At 37.5% G+C, this 19,517-nt stretch overlaps 1 protein-coding gene across 4 annotated transcripts in view; it reads right to left on the bottom strand.

Moving 5' to 3' along the window:
• Positions 1 to 5,576, bottom strand: part of MTSSB (mitochondrially targeted single-stranded DNA binding protein) — a 99,697-nt gene extending 94,121 nt beyond the window's left edge. The window contains exons 1-2 of one of the 4 annotated variants that reach the window (XM_089817983.1): positions 5,187 to 5,576; positions 4,036 to 4,132 (exon numbers count right to left, since the gene is read on the bottom strand). In XM_089817983.1, coding sequence (XP_089674109.1) covers positions 4,036 to 4,105 — 70 coding nt within the window. In that variant the 5' untranslated portion in view covers positions 4,106 to 4,132; positions 5,187 to 5,576. Of the gene's footprint in view, positions 1 to 4,035; positions 4,133 to 4,732; positions 5,074 to 5,186 lie in introns of those variants that run through there. The other 3 variants (XM_089817980.1, XM_089817981.1, XM_089817984.1) reach the window with 3 other exon arrangements.
• Positions 5,577 to 19,517: the final 13,941 nt, after the last annotated feature.

The raw sequence follows: 19,517 nt of genomic DNA, 5'->3' as shown, positions 1-19,517 counted from the left end.
CTTTCTTTAGCATTCATTTAGCTAGAATAGAATGTTTTTATTCTTTACGATTGTTTCCTAAGGAAACATCGTTTTAGTCTTTTGTATATATTGACCTTTCGGTCTTTGTTAAATATCAAGCAAGTATTTTACCAATTACATCGTAATACTTACAAGTACCAAGTATCTATAGCAAAACATTGGTTGCTATCATTTTCAACATAGATTCCACTAATCTATCAACAAATGTATGCAGTATATTTCCAAATAATATCACCTCTAATTATGAAATTTAAATAGTTATATAAAAAGTTCACGAAGGAGGGTGCAAGCTCAATTTCAATGGAGCTGCTAGAAGGGCAAAAGCAGGGTGGTGGTGTCATCAGAGCTTCCAGTGGGAAATTGATTGCTGCCTTTACTGGTAACCTGAATGGTTTCACTAATAAACAGTCTAAGGGAATGGCACTTTTGGCGGGAATAAAGTTTGCCCCGCCTATTGGTATTAAGGCTCTAGCTATAGAAGTGGATTCAAAGCTCATAATATAAATCTCGAAAGATCAAAACCAACTAGTCGATAGACAGAATCACATGGGATATAGGAATACCTTTTTTGGGCCTGGATTTATGTAAGTCTCTAAAGGCCTAATCAAAACCAACTGGTTGATAGACAGAATCAAAGGGGATATAAGAAAACTTTTGTTCGGCCTGGATTTATTTGTTATTGATCACTTGCATAGGGATCAGTAACAAATAACTGGAAGGGAATAAGGTTGTAGATGCTTTAGCAGCTACCAGATTAGACTCGAAGGCATTGGATGTTGGAGAAACCTGAACAAGATCCTTCCTCGTGTGAAAACTCTCCTGGCTGGAGAGAGTAAACTGAGAATTAGTGGTAATGGGGCTTGAAAATTTTGGGCAATGGTATATCCTGTTTTGCATGGTAATGTTGTTGGACAAGGGCAGGTCACACTTCATTTGGACTAAACAAAGGCGGGAATTTTTTAGCAAACACAAATTTGAATCAAATGAAAAGGCGTATAGAAAGTCACAGGTGATGTACTTACATGATTGGGTCCGACTATGGCCATTATTGGGTTTTATTATAAGACTCTTACCACTGTTGCTGTTTGAGATTTTGATACTTAAAGTAGCTTAGAAACTGTTAATGCTATTGATAGCCTAAGTGGCCTTTCCTTAAGACATTAATTAGGTTAGATGGCTCGCAAAACATGAACTCAAGAAATACTAGTTTCTTTTTTATGATGATGCTGCTGGTTATGTTTAATGTTTTTGATATTCATAGTTTTCTGTTGATGTGCTGCTACTACCTATCCTGCCTACTTTACGCCCTTGAGGCAGTTGTGTAAAGGGACAGCGACTTGGCTCTGCTCCTTTTATTATCAAAAACATATCCCCCCCCTTGTGAACTATTGTCCTCAATGATTGAGTGCCCTCTCATGATTATGAATAGCCCACTTGACACTAGTTATGTCTTTTACAGAACTTTATACCCCATGGGTATCTAAGAATATTTGTTGCTATAGCAGAGATACCCGATGAGTCCTCCTTTTTCATGACCATCACAACTAAATTTGCATGCATGGCCCTGGCACACCAAACAAGCTCCCTCCCTAAATCAGACAAATCGCCAAAGCATGATCTGGCACAAGTTCATTAAATTTGTAGCCTCCTCCCCACCTACATAATTACTACCTATCCTGCCTACTTTAGGCCCTCGAGGCTGTTGTGTAAAGGGACAGCACCTTGGCTCTGCTCCTTTTATTATCAAAAACATATCCCCCCCTTGTGAACCATTGTCCTCAATGATGGAGTGTCCACATAATTATTCATAAACGTTTGCTGACATAAACATCATATAGAGTTTTCTTTAGCCAAAAGAAGCATTGAACAGACGAGGAAATTTCTGAAGGGTTTCATCATAAACCTCCCAAGTAGTATTATCTTCTGCTTATTGGTCCCACTGGACCTTGCATTGTGCAATCTCATGGTTACTGGTCCCACATGAACAACCTGTTTGGATGCATGAATTTTGAGGCGGTTAACTGATCATTCGCAGAAGCAATCATATTCGTAATTTGCTTTTATGAAGTTCAACTGTTGTTTCATGCTTCTTCCTTCTAATCTATAACGATTCCACTGCCCTCTATTTTATGAGTTTGTAGTTTGTACAAGCCAAAAGACTATTAAAAAATTTAAAAGAGAACAATGGTGTGCTGAGTAAGCTTATTCCTAATAACAAATGTACAAAACTATGTTGTTTTATTAGGATTTGGTTGCATAATTTTTTAATCAAATTCATTCATCCAAAAATCATGAGTAGTGGTTCACACAAACCTACCTCTCATGATTATGAATAGCCCACTTGACACTAGTTATGTCTTTTACAGAACTTTATACCTCATGGGTATGTGAGAATATTTGTTGCTATAGCAGAGATACCCAATGAGTCTTCCTTGTTCATGCCCATCACAACTAAATTTTCATGCATGGCCCTGGCACACCAAACAAGTTCCGTCCCTAAATCACACAAATCGCCAAAGCATGTGTCTAGCACAAGTTCATTAAGTTTATAGCCTCCTACCCACCTACATAATTATTACCTTGGGATTGAGTATAAATATCTTGGGATTGACTTCAACAAAAATCTAAGCTGGGAAGGTTGTAAAAAGAAAAGAGTTCTATGAGGATGGAAGGCACTTAATGTGCTTCAAAATAGATGTCGTGATGTTGAGGTTTGGGACTGGAAAAATTTAAAAGACTCAAACTTTGTTTGGGCTTCTTGTGTTATCAATTGTTCTTTATGGATGTGAAGTTTGGGTCAGCAGCACTTCAGCCTCACAATGGAAACAAATCAAGAGGATTCAAAAGTGTTGGATCTCAAGAAAGTTTAAAATCAAAAGCATTGTTTCATATGATATCATGCTTAGTGAAGTGGGAGCTGCTCCTATCGAGGCTCTTGCTATGGTTCGCCTCATTAGTTATCTTAAAAGAACTGAAAATCGTTTACAAGTAAGTGATCTAAAATGGTCTTTGATGATACTTTGTGCAAACATAAAAAGACATGGATGCAACAAAACATCAAGTGGATGAACAAATGGAATATCCATTTTAATTTGTGTCCCACAAACAATAAAGAAATAAAGGTATTTGTTATGGAGAAATTCTATAAGAAGATTTGGGGAAATGGGCTTGGGAGGAAAAAGGCTTATTACACCAGCGAGTTCAATCCTATGTGTGACCAACTCCAAAAGGCATATATAGAGGCCATAATTTCTTGGAGAGCTAAAACTCTTATTGCTCAGCTTATAACCAACTCCCACCAGCTTAGATGTGAGACCGGAAGATGGAAGAGGCCAAAAGAGCCTTGGGAAGAGAGAGTTTGCACATTTTGTAATTCTGGGAAGGTGGAAACCGAACAACACTTTATTTTAGAATGTGATGTATACAGAGACAGCAGGGTCAAATTCGTGTATGCTATATCTGACAGCTCTTGGTACAATCTATTAAGCAAGGACAACATTGAGCAGTTAGGTGGGTTCATCATCAGCTTGCACAAAACAAACCGAATTATTAAAGTCCGTTTAGTGGTTAGGGTGTCCCATAGGATAATTTTCTCCTCGTGGACATTAAAAATTTCTTCTATCTATCTATCCTTTTGTGTTAATATGACCAGCAAGGTTCAAAAATCTGTCATGTTCACAAAGAAATTTAAGAAGAGGTGCGATGGTAACATCTATTAACCATTCTAGACACAGTTTACAAAAAATTATTATTAAATATGTATAATCCAAAATATGATTCATTCCTATTTGAATTAAAAAAAATTGTTCAAAAAAGTCCATCCAAAATGCTGGGAAGCCACAGGCCAGAGGGATGAGGAGATTATCTTGTTGTTCAACAATAGCTTTCTCTAACATATGACAATCACAAAAAGAAGTCATTCATATATCTTATTGGAAGTTATGACACCAAAAAATAGAAAAATGCTATGATATAAGTACAAGAGAAATCAAGAGGAAAGAACAAAATGCGTACCGTGCATTAAACCGGTCATGCCAAGTATCCTTTTTAAAGGGTGAGCTAAATTTACTAAACGTGGCGCCATAACTTTTGTAGATGATTACCAATAAGCCTGGAAAGAGACATATATAACAAGACGGTCAGACCATTTTGTATCTTACAAAATTATTTGAAAGTTGAAACTTAAATAAATCCCTTGCACATATCTTTTCTGCATTAGTGGAATGATGGAAATCACATTCTCTGAAATTCTCAGGTTTATTTCTGAGATATTATCTGATATATACTTAATTAATGCATAGGAAAGAACTGGTTCCTCTTAGGCCTTATAAACCTTAGGAACCTTATTCTTAATCTTTCAAATAGTAGAATACTAATTAAACCCGAACAAGTGAAATGTTTCTCTAATGCCACTTTCTTTCAATATTGTGCTGATATCAAGGAACATATAAACTTCGTACTCCTAGCAAATAAAGTCACAGTTCAGGGGTTCTATCTTTAACCAAGTGAGCGATGGATTCAGAACCATTTACACAGGTTGACAATAGGCAATATCTCTATTAAACCCAGTATAGGTCCATATTAAACACAGACTGAGATAGACCACGAAGATATCGAAAACAAAAACGACTTCTGGTGCCAAACCCTGTGTTTTCCCGAGTGATATGGTTAGCTTGGATGTGTGGACGCAAAAACGTAGTCAGTGGCTTACTTATTCACTTAATAGAGGTGCATTATGAGTCTGTACTGTTGAATTAACTCGTGTGGATGAAGGGTGGCATTCAGCGCATTGCAATGGGTTTTCACAAATGGGATGAACCAGACCAAATGTTTTCAACTCATTTGGGTAAGGTCTACGAAGATCACTTATAAAGAATACGCTCTACTTGATCCTTTCAAGCAAAACTTATTGGAACAGTGTTGCCTCGACGATGCAAAGTGTCGCCACTAACAAATTGCCCAAATGCCTTGCTATTCAACATTCAGAGTCCCAAACACCGAGTCAAACTATCAACAAGAGTTCAAAAGTGCTCTCAAAGATCTTCCGGCAAACGCATAGCAACACCCAAACTATGCAATTTTTCAGTGGAATCGGTGCATTGGAAATATGAAACATTTATACCAGGCGAGAGCATCGAACTGAAAATAAAATAGAACTAACTTACACGAACTGCTGCCGCCCTTGCCCAAATGTAGTGGTGAAGTCTTTGGGTGCTGCGCAAACTAAAATAAAGCCAAACATCTGCCGTACTGCTAACTGTAGAATGTTAAACACAACGGCACTTGCTGCAAATCCTTTTTGGATGAACATTTAAATACGAATATTAGCTACATGTTGACCTTTTTGGTTCTCCGACCTCAAATTTATTAGCTTTTAGTTGAATGCTCGCGCTACTTGGGCTTCATATAAGCCCCTTGCTTGAACAACACAGACACTACAGGGTCTGGAAGTGAAACTATTTCGATCAAATGACAGCCAAATATCCCACAGTTTCGGCTCCACGCCTTTAAATATATACCCTACATGCTTATTTACTTGAAAGATTTAAAAAAATAGTTGTTAGAGGCAGGCTATGCCTTTTAATGGCAAAATTATTGTACTTGAGTTTACATCTTTTAATAAGAAAATCTACATGCTCATGAAAAAAACATAAATACAATAAAAACACACTAAAAATAATAATAATAATAGTAAAAATTATGTTGGATTTTTTTTTAAATTATTTTTTTTTAAAGTAAATTATATATAAATAAATTACAAATGAATAAAATAGTTGTATTTAAAAGTTTAAATGGGATTAAATGCAAACAATAAATTATAGAGACAATTTTTTTTAAAAGGGTTAGGCTATCACGAACAAGAGAATCTATTGGGACCTAAAACCACATTACAACCTAAAACCCTTCAAGAGTTCTTGTTATAACATAAATTCCCTTAAGAGGTCCATTAGTACATCTTAGGACCATTTAAGGCACCCTAGGACATCTTTTGACCGTGTAAGATATTTAAATGTTATACACATGTATATTTAAATGTTAATATATTTAAATTTCTTTATAAATATGTTAAAATGTCATGCATATGTTCTAAGTGTTTCCAATGTTATCTATAAATGTTATACATGTATATTTATATGTTAAAATGTTATCTTATGACTTCTTTGTACAACCCAATGTCTTTTAAGACACCTAGGACCCTTTAATAGGACCTTTATGGTATAAGATTCCTTAACAACCCCTAGATTATCACATAAAACCCCTTAAGAACCCTTACTAGGACTTATTATGACATAAGACCCTTGTTAGGACCTATTATGACATAACGCCCCTTAAGATGATATATTATAACATAAGACCCATTAGGAGAACCTATTGTGACATGTGAGCCCTTAAGACAACCTATTACAACATAAGACCCATTTTAAGTCCCTATTATGACATAAATCCTCTTAAGACATCTTAGTAGGGCCTTCTCTAACATTATGGCAGGGGATGGTTGATGATCATCCATTTTTTCTATATATCAGAAAGTTTAGGCTATCTATTGTTGAGAAACATGTGTCTCAACCTTGTGAACTTTTTTCAAGAAAATTCTAGAGTTTGTTTGTGGTAGTTTTCCACATGTTTATGTGTTGGAAAAAGGTGTATGAGTTGTTAAAAATGTGTCTTGGCCCTAGTAGAACATAGGTGGGCTATTTTTAGAGTATAGACAACTCATTACATGACTTTTATAAGGATCTTAAGTAGGGGACAAAATTATGGATAGGAATACTATTTTAAATTGATTGTTTTGCCATATTGAGGTTAGAAATGTCAAGAATGGGTAATATGTGGCATGGTTGTTTTGCCCATGATTTTATAAAACCACAAGTGGTTTCTAGGTTGTAAAATCACTATATAAGGAGGGCTTGGGGAGGAGTTTGATCATTGAGTTCTATTTGCAAGATTGGATGCTAGTAGGTGGCTCTCCGAGCTCAAGTTGTGGTAATGTGCTCTTGTAAGAACTTGCATTGCAAGTGTATTGTAATCATCTTGATTCGGTAATACATTATGTGGGTTTTGGAGGGTGGGGTTTTTCTCCTAGAAGGGTTTCCCCATAGTAATCATTGTGTTATGTGTTTATTGTGACGTTTCATTTATGCATGTTTATTTGTCCATTGAAATCTTTGTAATAGTTAGTTGAATTTGAATAATTGTCCTCTCAAGATTAGCGTAGGAAGCAGTTTTGTGCACCTTTTCTTCCTTACAAGTGGCATCAAAGTCTGGCCAGCTTTGGTTCTATTTGTTGGGTATAGGGTTTTTTGAGCTAATTAAGGTTTGAGTGGGAGCTTGTGCAAAGATTTTCATTTCTGTATTGTGGGATTGCAAAGATGGCAAGCATATTAGGGAGGATTGATGTAGAGAAGTTTTCTAGTGCAAACTTTGAGATGTGGAAGTCGAAGATGGAAGATCTATTGATTAATCAAGATCTATGGGATGTGATTGATGAGAATAAGCATAGTCCCGCAAATTTAACTTGAATCACACAATATGATGTGATAGACAGAAAAGGTAAAGGTCTCATCAGATTGTGTCTCATAGACTCAATTTTGATAAATGTCCATGAAGAACCTACTATGAAGAAGCTTTGGAAGAAGCTAAGTGAGAGCTATCAAAAGAAATCACTTGTGAACAATATATTCTTGAGGAAGAAGTTATATTCATTGAGAATGGAAGAAGGTGGACGGATTTTTGAGTATCTAGAAAGTTTTGATATGTTGGTGACTCGGTTGACCTCCGTTGGGGTGTCGATGGATGAAGAAGAAAGGTGCCAAATCTTGCTATGTTAGTTGCAAGACTCATGGGACAACCTTTTCATAGCCATAGGGAGCACTTTAGCTATCTTGAAGATGGAGGATATTGTTGGTTCTCTACTTCCTAATGAGATGAGAAGGAAGGTCTCTCTGAATGCTAAAGAGGCTTTGAGTATTTGAGGAAGACCAAAAGAAAGTAGCAAGAATGAAAAGCATCATGGCCATTCTAAGTCCATGAATAAAGGGAGATCAAAATCTCCTAGTAAGTCCAAGGCAATCTACTAGAATTGTAGCAAATCTGGACACTTCTGAAAGGACTGCAAAGAGGAAAAGAAGAAAAAGAAGAAGAAACAAGATTTTGATTCTGAATTTGAAAAGGAAGATGGAGATGCTTTCATCATAGCCTTGGCCACCCATGCAAGTGACAATGTATGGTTGATAGACTCAAGTGCATCTTTCCACATGACTCCTAATATAATTAGTTTAGTAAGTATGAAAATTTTGATGTTGGTAAGGTGTATTTGGGTGATAACTCAATTCTTGATATTGTTGGTCATGGAAGTATTCGTGTAAAATTTTATAATGGTATAATCATGAGATTTAATGATGTCTTGCATATCCTAAGACTAGTAAGAAATTTATTATTTTTTAGCACACTAATAGATGTGAGTGTGCATGTACAATTTTATGAAGTAGGTATGAAAATGGTGAGAGGTGTTATGGTAATAGCAAGAGGAAGTAGATTAGGTACACTGTACCAACTTGATGCATGTATGGTTGAGTGCAATAGTACTTTTGATAAGATTGTGAAAAGGACTACTTTTTTGGAGAAGAAGAGGATTTTGCTTTCAACATATGGTTGTGGTTTCTGGGTACCCAAGGGTGCTCTATCTCCTTAATCATTTTTGCTTACAAAGAAGACTATGTTATGGTACTAGAGACTTGACCACATAGGTGAGAAGGGTCTACGAACCTTAAAAAATAAAAACCTTGTTGATGGGTTGAATGACTACAATCTTGAGTTTGATTTTTGTGAGCATTGTATCTATGGTAAACAAAACCACATTCAGTTTATGTCAAATTCTCATAAGTCATCATGCATTTTGGATCTAATCCATTTGGATGTATTTGGTCTAGTTGATGTTCCTTCTATTAATAGAACAATTTATTATGTTTCTTTCGTTGATGATTTTAGTAGAGCATGGGTTTATTTCCTTAAGAGTAAAGTTGAAGTTTTCAGTTGTTTCATTGAATTCAAAGCAATGGTTGAGTTGTAGACTAGAAAGAAAATAAAATGTTTGAGAGCTGATAATGGTGGTGAATTTTGCTCTAGTTTTTTTGACACATTTTGTAAAGATTGTGGTATTAAAAGAGAGAAGATAACTCTATATTCTCGACAACATAATGGAGTTGTAGCAAGAATGAACACAACCTTGATGGAGAAGGCTAAGAGTATGTTGAGTGGAGTTGGACTAAAACACAAGTTCTTGGTTGGAGTTGTAGCTATTGCCTGCTACTTGATAAATAGGTCTCTTACATCAACTCTTGTTGATAAAGCACCAGTGGAAGCATGGTTGGGTTGCAAGCCTTCACTCAGACATTTAAGAGTGTTTGGTTGTGAGGCATATGCTCATGTGCCAAAGGAGAAGTGGACAAAATTAGACAATAAAGCTACCAAATGCATCTTCATTGGATATAGTTATGGTGTGAAAGGATACAAGCTTTGGGATCCTATTGAACAAAAGGAATTTTATTCTAAAAGTATTATCTTTAGAGAATCTAAGCCTTATTCTATTACAGTGTAGCCAGAACAAATAGAAGAAAAGAAAAATGTGATTCAACTTCCTGCTACACCTAAGAAAGTTGAATCAAGACCCTTAGAAAGACAAGAAGTTGAGGAGAATTCTATAAGTTTAGAATCGTCAAAGGAAGAGGGAGAACCTTATCATGAACTTGAACTAGATCTTGTTCAAAGGTATAATAGGCAAAGGAAAGCACTATAAAGATATGGATATTATCCTCATGATTGGAGATGTATATTTTCTTTGAATGCTAATATTGATGAACTGAGATCTGTGGAAGAGGCTCTTGGTATGAATGATTCAAATTCTTAGAAAATAGCCACAAATGAAGAGATGACCACTCTTAAGAGGAATGACACATGGGACCTTGCATGAAGGACAAAAGCATGTTGGTTGTAAATGGGTGTTTAAAAGAAAGATGGTTTTAGATGGAATTATTGAGAAGTACAAAGCACATTTGGTTACAAAAGGTTACTCCCAAGGTTGCAGGAATTGATTATAGTGAATTTTTTTCTCCTATAGAAAATATGTCATCCATTCGATTTTTACTTTCTATTGTAGCAGCTTATGATCTTGAAGTTGAGTATATGGATGTGAAGACAACTTTCTTTCATGACAATTTGGAGGAAGAAATTTATATGACATAGCCAGGGAACTATGTGGTGAAAGGTAAAAGTCATTTTGTCTATAAGTTTAAGAAATCCTTGTATGGTTTTAAACAAAGTCCTAGGATGTGGTACTAGAAGTTTGATACATTTGTATTGAGTTTGGGATTTGTGCATTCAAATTTAGGTCACTGTATATATTTCAAGTCTGATGGTGATCATTTCCTGGTTATTGCCTTATATGTTGATGACATGTTGTTTATTGGAAAATGAAAAGGTTTGATTACAAAATTAAAATCTCATCTCTCGGCAAAGTTTGAAATGAAAGATCTTGGTGCAGTAAGGCACATTCTATGGTGTAGGAGCACTGAAGGATTGCTTAGTCAATTCAAGTTTTTTTTTTTTTTTTTTTGTTGTGTGTCTAGGGGGGATTTTGGAAGTAGTTTGTTTAAGGTCATGTGGACCATGGTAGGAGTACAATAGGGTTTTGTTTGAAAAGTCTTATGACACTTGTAGGTACAATTAGGGATCAACAAGTTGTAAAGTCCCCTAATTTGCAAAGTTTCAACCATGGTTAAGGTCTTTGGTAAGTTTTAATGAGCATTGAAACTCATTTAGTCAAGTTTTGCAAGAAATTGCCAAAAAGATGTAAAAGTTGCATTGTATAACTTTACAACTTTGAAATGTTGCTTGGGAAACATTGTTCGGTAATGGTCCATCCCACTCTAACTCCAAAATACAAGATGGAGTCCACAGTAGTGATTTAGCACCAAAGGAGTCTATAGTGGAGGGCCCAATTGTTGTTGTCATAGCTGTGGCAGAAGACAATGTGATGTTTGAGATAGAGCAGAATGTAGGAAGACAGGAGACCCCCCGAGTAGAGATTACAAGGGTATCTGACTCAGATCCCCTGAATAATCATGTTTTTGATTCCTCAAGGGCGGTGGATCACAATCAAAGTGATGATTTCATCGTTGATGGATCTAGTCAGGTGGGAAGTCTTGTTGCTCCTCTAACGAATTTGCTAGCATCCAAAGGGATGGGGAAATAGATCATTAAGCTTATTAACAACTCTTCTCCAGATCAAATCTCACAATGGGAAGACTGGATTGATAGTTGCTCTCAAGATAGTATAAATGGCTGGAGTTTGGTCCAAAAAAAGAAGACGAATCGTGACCACCCCCCACTGTCACCAACAACAACCAGAAGTAGGTTTAAGGCTGATGTTGGGGGTAAACCCAAGACTCTAAGAAGGAAAAATACAAATCAATTATTGCAAGAAGAGACCAAAAAGAACTTGGCAGATGAGAGCCAAAGAACCATCAAGGAATACTCTAGAAGTAAGAAATGAAGATCATATCTTGGAATATAAGGGGCCTAAATGGGGCTCACAAATAGGAGATAGTTAGGAATATAATCAGAGATCAAAGATCGTATTTTTTATTGATTCAAGAAACCAAAATGAGAAATGATTTGATAAGCAAGCTCTCTTTCAACAAAAACACGAGTAGCAAGGCCATAGACTCAGAAGGAGCTAGAGGAGGGGTGTTGATTCTCTATAATAACAAGGCTTGTCAGATATCTACTATCTATAATGCAAGTAATTCCCTCCTATGCAAGGTGTCCAACATTCATAGTGGTGATTCCTAGTTTATCTTAAATCTTTATGCTCTTAATTCTAAAAGGGAGAGAAAGGTCTTCTAGGCTAAGATGCTAGAGGTTATTAGCATCAATAACATAAACAAAGGGATTATTATGGGGGATTTCAACTCCCCCCTATCTAATGATGATAAAAGTGGAGGGCTTGCCCCGGATCAGGAGAGTAAGTTAGACCTTTCAAACTTCATTAACAATTTGGCTTTTATGGATGTTGATCTCCTGGGGGGCAAATTCACTTGGTCTAACAGGAGAGTTGGGGGGGATTGAATCCAAGCCCGTCTTGACAGAGCCCTTATTTCTCCTGTTTGGTTGCAAAACCACTCATGTAGGCTTTTCCTTCTCCCTAGAGTGGGATCAGACCACTCCCCCATATCTCTCTTTGTTTGTCCGCTTATGATCAAAAGGTCTTTCTCTTTTCGGTTCGAGAAAATGTGGATTTCCCACCTGGCTTTGAAAACCAAGATTTCTTTATGGTGGAACATTGAGGTGGAAGGTACTGTAATGTTCAAGGTGGCCCAAAAATTGAAGAATGTGAAAAGAAATATTAAAGTTTGGAGCGAATTGGACTTTGGCCACATTTTCTAGGATAAGGATGTGAAGACCGAACAGCTCTGCATAGTCCAGGAAGAGATTCAACAAGATGGATATAATTATCAGAATTGGCTGGAGCAAAGGTCTATTCTCTTTGACCTCCACAACATCATATCCAGGGAAGAACATTTTTGGAAACAAAGATCAAGAGTTAATTGGCTTAAAGAAGGGGACTAGAACACCAGGTTCTTCCACTTATCTACTTTAAAACATCAGACCAATAACATAATTTCTAGCATTAGGAAATGACAGACTTTGTCATCTAAAGATAATGAGATAATAGATGAAGCAGTGCAATTTTTCTCTTCTCTTCTCACTAAGGATCATTCTCTCTTGGTGCCTGATCAAGAGAAAATTTTGTCTGCTATTCCTTCACTACTGCAAGCCCACCATAACTCAATGTTGAAAGCTATCCCATCCTCGGAGGAAAATTTTCAAGCTCTCAATTCCCTTCTAGGTGATAAGGCCCCTAGCTCAGATGGTTTCTCGACTTTCTTTTTCCAAGTCTATTGGGAGGTGGTCAAAGGGGACATTGTGAAGGTTGTGCAAGAATTCTTCAGGGCTAGAAACCTTTTGAAAGAACTCAATAACACTTTTCTGGTTCTCATAACAAAAATTCTGGGGGCAGATTTGATGGATAAGTTCAAGCCCATCAGTTTTTGCAACTCTTTCTACAAAATCATATCCAAATTTCTTACCACTAGGCTCCTCAGAGTTCTTCACTTGATTATCTCCCCATAGCAAACTGGCTTTGTCCTAAGGAAATAGATTCTAGACTCTATTATCACAATGCATGAGATGATTCACTCTCTTGAATCTAGAAAGAAGGAAGGTTTTCTACTCAAGCTTGATATGTCTAAAGCTTATGACAGGGTGGATTGGAATTTCTTGATGGTTGTCATCTAGGCTTTTGGTTTTGATTCCCAGGTTTGTAAACTCATCTTTCAGCTTGTCACTACCCCTTCTTTGTCTGTTTTGGTTAATGGTTCCCCCTCTAATTTCTTTTTCCCTTCAAGAGGGCTAGGATAGGGTCATCCCCTATCCCCTATTCTCTTTATCATTTTGGCTGATTATTTGGGAAGGTTAATTATGAGAAAAAAGATAAGACCGGAGTCTGCAAGGTCTCAAGCCTTCATCTAGTCATCTTTCTTTCACCCACCAACAATTTATGGTTAATACTATTTTGGGGGGAGATGCTACAGTCTAGGAGGCCAAAGTGTTTAAGGGTTTGCTAAATACTTACATTAGGGGTTTTGGCCAGGCTATTAACTGGGATAAGAGCTCGGTCTACTTCATCAATACTCCGCTGGAGAGATAGAGGAAAATTGCTCATATCTTGGGAAGTGGTATCGGGACCCTTCTAGCAAGTTATCTTGGTATGCCTTTGGAGTCCAAACCCCCGAAATCTTTTTGGAACAACATCATTGATAGATTCAACAAGAAATTAGTTGGCTGGAAAGGTGCTACCCTCAGCCAGGCAGGCAAATGCACTTTAGTGAAATCAATATTCCAAAATCTCCCCACTTATGCCTTAAATCTCTTTGGGATTCCAGCTAAGCAAGCTGACAAAATGGAGAAGATTCAGAGGAACTTTCTCTAGACAGGGTTTGAAGAGCACAAGAGATATCATCTTGTTGCTTGGGACCATGTTTGCCTTCCCAAATGTTATGGGGGCCTTGGTATTAGAAAAATTAGACATCTCAATAATGCCCTTTTAGCCAAACAAATTTGGCGCATTTTTTAGAGTACCAAAGAATGGAGGAAAATCATGATTGAGAAATACCTGCAAATGTAGTCCCTCAGCTTTTTGCTTCGTGAGACCAAGATTCCTCAAGGATCTTACATATGGAATGGGATCCTAAAGGTAAAATTCCTCGCTAAGTCCAAGGCTAAATGGAAAGTTGGTAAAGGTGAAAATATCTTATTTTGGTAGGATGACTAGACGAGCTAGGGGCCTCTTATTGATCACCCTAATTATGGAAGATGGGTAGAGCCATGCATAAGAAGATATGGTCTAAATGTTAGTAATTATAGATCAAGTAATGGATGACAAGACCTATCTATGATATCCTTGGACCTTAATTCTTTGATGATTAGCCTAAATATTATTTCCATAAATAACAAGAGGGATGAAGTCATTTGGGAGATAACTCGAATGGGCAATACTCTATCACCTCTGGGTATTTTTCATTGTGGGATAGAATGGAGAAACCCATCTAGGCTAAGGCATGGACTCCTAGCGTTACCCCAAAAATCAACATCTTCTTCTGGCTTCTGCTCCAAGATAAAATCCTTACTTTGGATAATTTAGCTAAGAGAGGTCAAATTATCCCCAATAGATGCAATTTATGTAAGCACAACGTGGAGATGGTCAATCACTTATTTATTCATTGCTCCTATTCCTCCAAAGTCTGGAACCTCTTGACTAGGGACTTTGGGGTTAGCTGGTGTCCCCCAGCTAACATCCAAGAATTTTTCAGCCAATGGAGGAGTTCACACTTAGGTATTATTAACCAGTTAATTTGCTCTTGGTCCCTCCTACACTTCTCCTAGGGAATTTGGAAAGAGCAGAATAATTGAATTTTTAGAGACAAGGAATCCCTTGAGTTTGTTATTGCTAAGAAAATTGAAGGATTAATGAAGGAGAACTTCACCATCACAAAGGAAGGAAATATTGAAGAAGGTGGGAACAACAAAGAAAGGAAAAATGATAGGGACAGGAAAAGATAGGAGGCTAGGTGGTTTTTTCTCCTTGAAAATTGGTAGAAAGCCAATTTTGATCGAGCTGTCAAAGGGAACCCTAGCCCTATTAGTAGTGGAGGCATCGTCAGAAATAGCTATGGTGGAAGAGTTGCAGCTTTTTCCTACCCTCTTGGACATCAAACAAATTATTTCATAAAAGATAGTGATGCTAGTCACATTGTTAAGTTGGCCCTGGCTTTTGGGATTAAGAACCTCTGGCTGGAGGAGGATCTTTAAATATCATAAATTGTCTAACGGTAACTCTATGCCTTCTTGGACCATTGCAAATGTGATCAAGGAGTTAAAGTCTGACCTGGGTAAGTTCAACAAGAACCATATCAGCCACATGTACAGGGAAGCTAATTCAGCAGCTGACTGGTTTGCAAATGAAGTAGCTGCCAAAAATTCAGCAATGATGTGGCATGTCGGCAACAACTTTTCAGCACCAGTGAATGATTTAATTTTGCTAGACCCCATCTAGGGAAGAACTAAAATAATCCAAAATTAATAATGGAAAGAAAGCAATATTGCACGTTGGAGTGCGAGTTAATGAAAATCATGCGAAACTCTTTTCAAAACATGATAGCGTATACGTAAGGCACGCTTTATGGGTTGTCTTGAATACAACCATTAAAAATGATAAATTCAAAATTGTTTTTGAGTTTCACAATTTGAAGGAGGCCAAAGTTTGTAAGCAAACTGTAAGTGGGTGGGGGCTTATTGAACTTGAGGAAACCATGGTAGGGGAGAGAAGTAGGAGGGAGTTGTCGAGGGAGGCAGAGAATTGGAAGAAAAAATCAAAGGTTTAGCATAAGTTGGAAAAGGGCAGAATCACTAGATTCATGGAGAAGCTTCATGGATTTGATGTGGGGATCACCAAGATTATGGTGGTTTCCTAGAAAAATGGGAGAGTCAAAATCGATGGGGTCACCCACCATGTCAATGCAGATTTGATAGCCTAGGTTGCAAAGATTCCTCTAGAAGGGAGTAACTTCTTCAGAGACAAGAAAATGTCGACAAATGTTGTCAAAGTTTTTGTAAAGGATGAAGCTAAGAGGAAAAAACTCATCAAGGCAGAGACATATTACAATATGGAGTCAATTAAAAAACTATGGAGGTATATCCTAAGGATTATCATTGAATATATTTCCCTAGATCCCATATTTGATAGAATCAGAATGCATCATTTTGTTCTACTTAATCGCTTTAGGCACATAATCAAAATCTCTTTTCCTTTCTATCTTTTCACCTCCATGAGTAAGGGTATTGAGGGTTTTAAGAGGAAACCTACCACTAACCCAACCCTTCACGAGGGATTACTCCTAGTCTATGAGTATTTGAAGACTCAAACTAGGGGAAAATCCCTCGACGATACTAGGTGTGCATCTAATGAAACTGGGAGTTCAGATTCTCAGGATGTGCATAGCATAAAATTGTAAGAAGAGGACAATGCTTCTTCTAAAGGTAAAGCCCCCAAGGAAGAAAGGAAAGTCACTCCCTCTACCCACATTCCCTGTAGAAAGAGCCCTAGGGTCTTACCCCCCATACCCCCTAAGTCTGAGCATTAGGAGGAGGAGGAGGATAACGATGATGAAGAGGATATAGACTCAGAGGAAGAGATGAAGGAGGAGGATGATGAGAAGTAGGAGGAGAAGGGGAGGGAAAGTGAAAAGGAGGAGAATTCTGCTAATATGTCAGGGAATCCCAAGAAAAGCAAAGCAGATGAGGCTTTGCGGCTGGATAAAACCAATGACTAGATTCCTAAGACTCTAGGCCCTAGCCCCACTACCTCTCTGTCTGAGGGAAAGATAAAAATTCTGGGGAAAGAGAGTGGGGAGGTGATAATGAAAAACAGGAGGAGATCATGGAGGATTTTAATTCGAATACCACAAAATTGGGGATAGTCAGGGAGCTGACAAATCTCCAAGTGATGGAAGACAACTATGGAAAAGCCCACTTTGATGAACTCATTGACCCTACACTGGTCGTTATCTCTGATAGTGTGAGGGAAACTAGGCTTAATCTTTTGAATAATGCTAAGAATAGCATGATAAACAATTTTCAGTCTATCAAATGGTTGTTCCATGAAATTGAAGACCTTAAGGGGAAAAGAAGCCAAAAAATCAGTAGCAACCAGGGGCACAATGCAAAGAAGAAAAGCCAGGATGGAAGCCAATAGCACTACAACATCTAGGAACACAATTTTGACTAGGAAGACAAAATCACCAAGGTTGAACAAAGAGTCTAAAGGATGTAGTTCTCCCATCAGAACCTGGCTAATCAGGTGATCACTACATTGAATGCCCTCAATGAGAACATTAACAGTCTGAGTGAATCACTGATGAGTGTTGGATTTGGTGGGGAAAAGATGGAGAAGGCCAGCTTGGAAATTGGGTAGGTTGAGGATGATTCGAAAGAAACCAGGGATCTAGTGGATGCATAGAACTAGGACCAGGAGGATGTGAATAATCGAAAGACCAATGAAGCTGTAGAGACCCTACAGGTTCTTGATAGAGAGAACTAATATTTAGTGCTTTCTTGTTGTCTCATATTTTCCTAGTGTTGCTAGTTTTTTCTTTTTCTAGTGTAGCTGGTTGTTTGTATCCTGGCCGCGGGCCTATTGTTTGGGTTTGGTTTTTGATAAGCATATACATTGTAGCTAGACTTTTCTTAATATTTCTATTTTAGATATGTTTTAAAAACTTTTAGGTTTCAGGATCCCTGTAAAACCTATTTTACTTAATAAAAAACATTGTCCAAATGTTACAAATTGATGAAAAGGATCTTTAAGGGGTCAGTAACTACCTAACCACCTACACAAAACATGCCCTGACCTAAATTTAGGTTTGGAAACCCATTGTATGGAGAGAAGTTTTTAATATTGGAGTTTTTAAAGTGGTTTTTGTGCATTTTTTTTTGTGTATTTCCATGATAGTGGGTAGTTAGAGGATTGAAGTTGGCACTGTAATACATGTTTGGAGTATTTTAGATGTTTTCTTGATTATTTATGGCATTAATTAGAAATTTTGTGCATATTTCCTTTCCTTTTGTATATAGTTTTGTTTTGGCATTATCATTGGTTTTGTCCAGGTAGTTTACAAAGATGGGGTTCTAACTCACTTTCCCACTGCCCATTCTAAACAGTCTCTTAGGGATAGTAAGTAGACTCCATATACATGTATAATACATGATCTTGGCCCCTAAAATGTAGAGGATCTATTTTTAACATCTTGCCCTAGGTGAGCCTATGATGAGTCCGACTAGGGAAGACTAAGTTGTAGACATCATAACTTGCACAGGTGCATAACTAGAGACAATATTCCTTTAGTAATTTTAAGAAAGGAGTCTTACCAAGATTTGGTGAAGAGGGAGTAGTCACATCAGTCCATTTATTGGACCAAAACTTTCCAACTTGCAGAGAAGCCAGTGAGCCCAAAAACCCTTAATTTCACTTAATTTTTGCTAGGGTACTATATGGAAGGTGGCGACATCAAGACCCCAAAAATACTTTAGGGGGTGACATATGATTCAAGAATCCCTAGAAAAGATATAGGGCTTCTTTGGAAGGATTAGGAGAAAATCCCTATTTTCTCAAAGTAGGAGACCTAACTAGGGCTAGTAGCCTTTTAGGCTTGTTTTATGAAAATTGGTGAAATTGGATGAAGAGTGTGTTAGAAAGGCCATAGCTACCATTGCACCAAAAAATTGACCTATCAATGTCTAATACAACCAATAGTCTTGTAGAACCACAGGAGGCAATTAAGCCATGTCAGAAGCCTTGCGAGGGACGCTAGCCCACTACCAACAATCCCCCTCCCAGCATCACTCACTGTGGCCTATGAGATTCAAACCTGTGACCAAGCTCTAAACTAATTGTTAGAAAGGCTAGAGTTTCCATTGCACCAAAATATTGACTCGTCAATGCCTAATAGAACCACTAGTCTTATAGAGCCACAGGAGGTGGTTAAGCTATGTCACAGACCCTGCAAGGGATGTTGGCCCACCATTAATAGAGTGAACTAGATGGGATTCCTCACACCCCTAGTTGGTTGAATTGAAGTACTTGGAGACACCTCCACACCTCTGTAAGGCTGAGTACAAGAATTGGAGGTTAAGAGTGTTTAAGGTGGTTTAAGGGCTATGGTTAGAAAAGTAAGAATGCATCAAGATTTGATTTGATCGATGAATCTTTTCTTAGTAGTTGGGTTGGCTAGAGAGACTAGGGGATCCATAGATAATAAAGATCCTATAGGTGACAAGTGGTGTGGTGAAGACATCTCATAAGTCTTTTAAGAAGACTAGTA

The sequence above is a fragment of the Cupressus sempervirens genome, chromosome 3 (assembly GCF_028749045.1).
Source record: "Cupressus sempervirens isolate cs-2001-9-10 chromosome 3, ASM2874904v1, whole genome shotgun sequence".
Lineage (NCBI taxonomy): Eukaryota > Viridiplantae > Streptophyta > Pinopsida > Cupressales > Cupressaceae > Cupressus > Cupressus sempervirens.
This window is presented reverse-complemented; position numbering and strand designations above follow the sequence as displayed.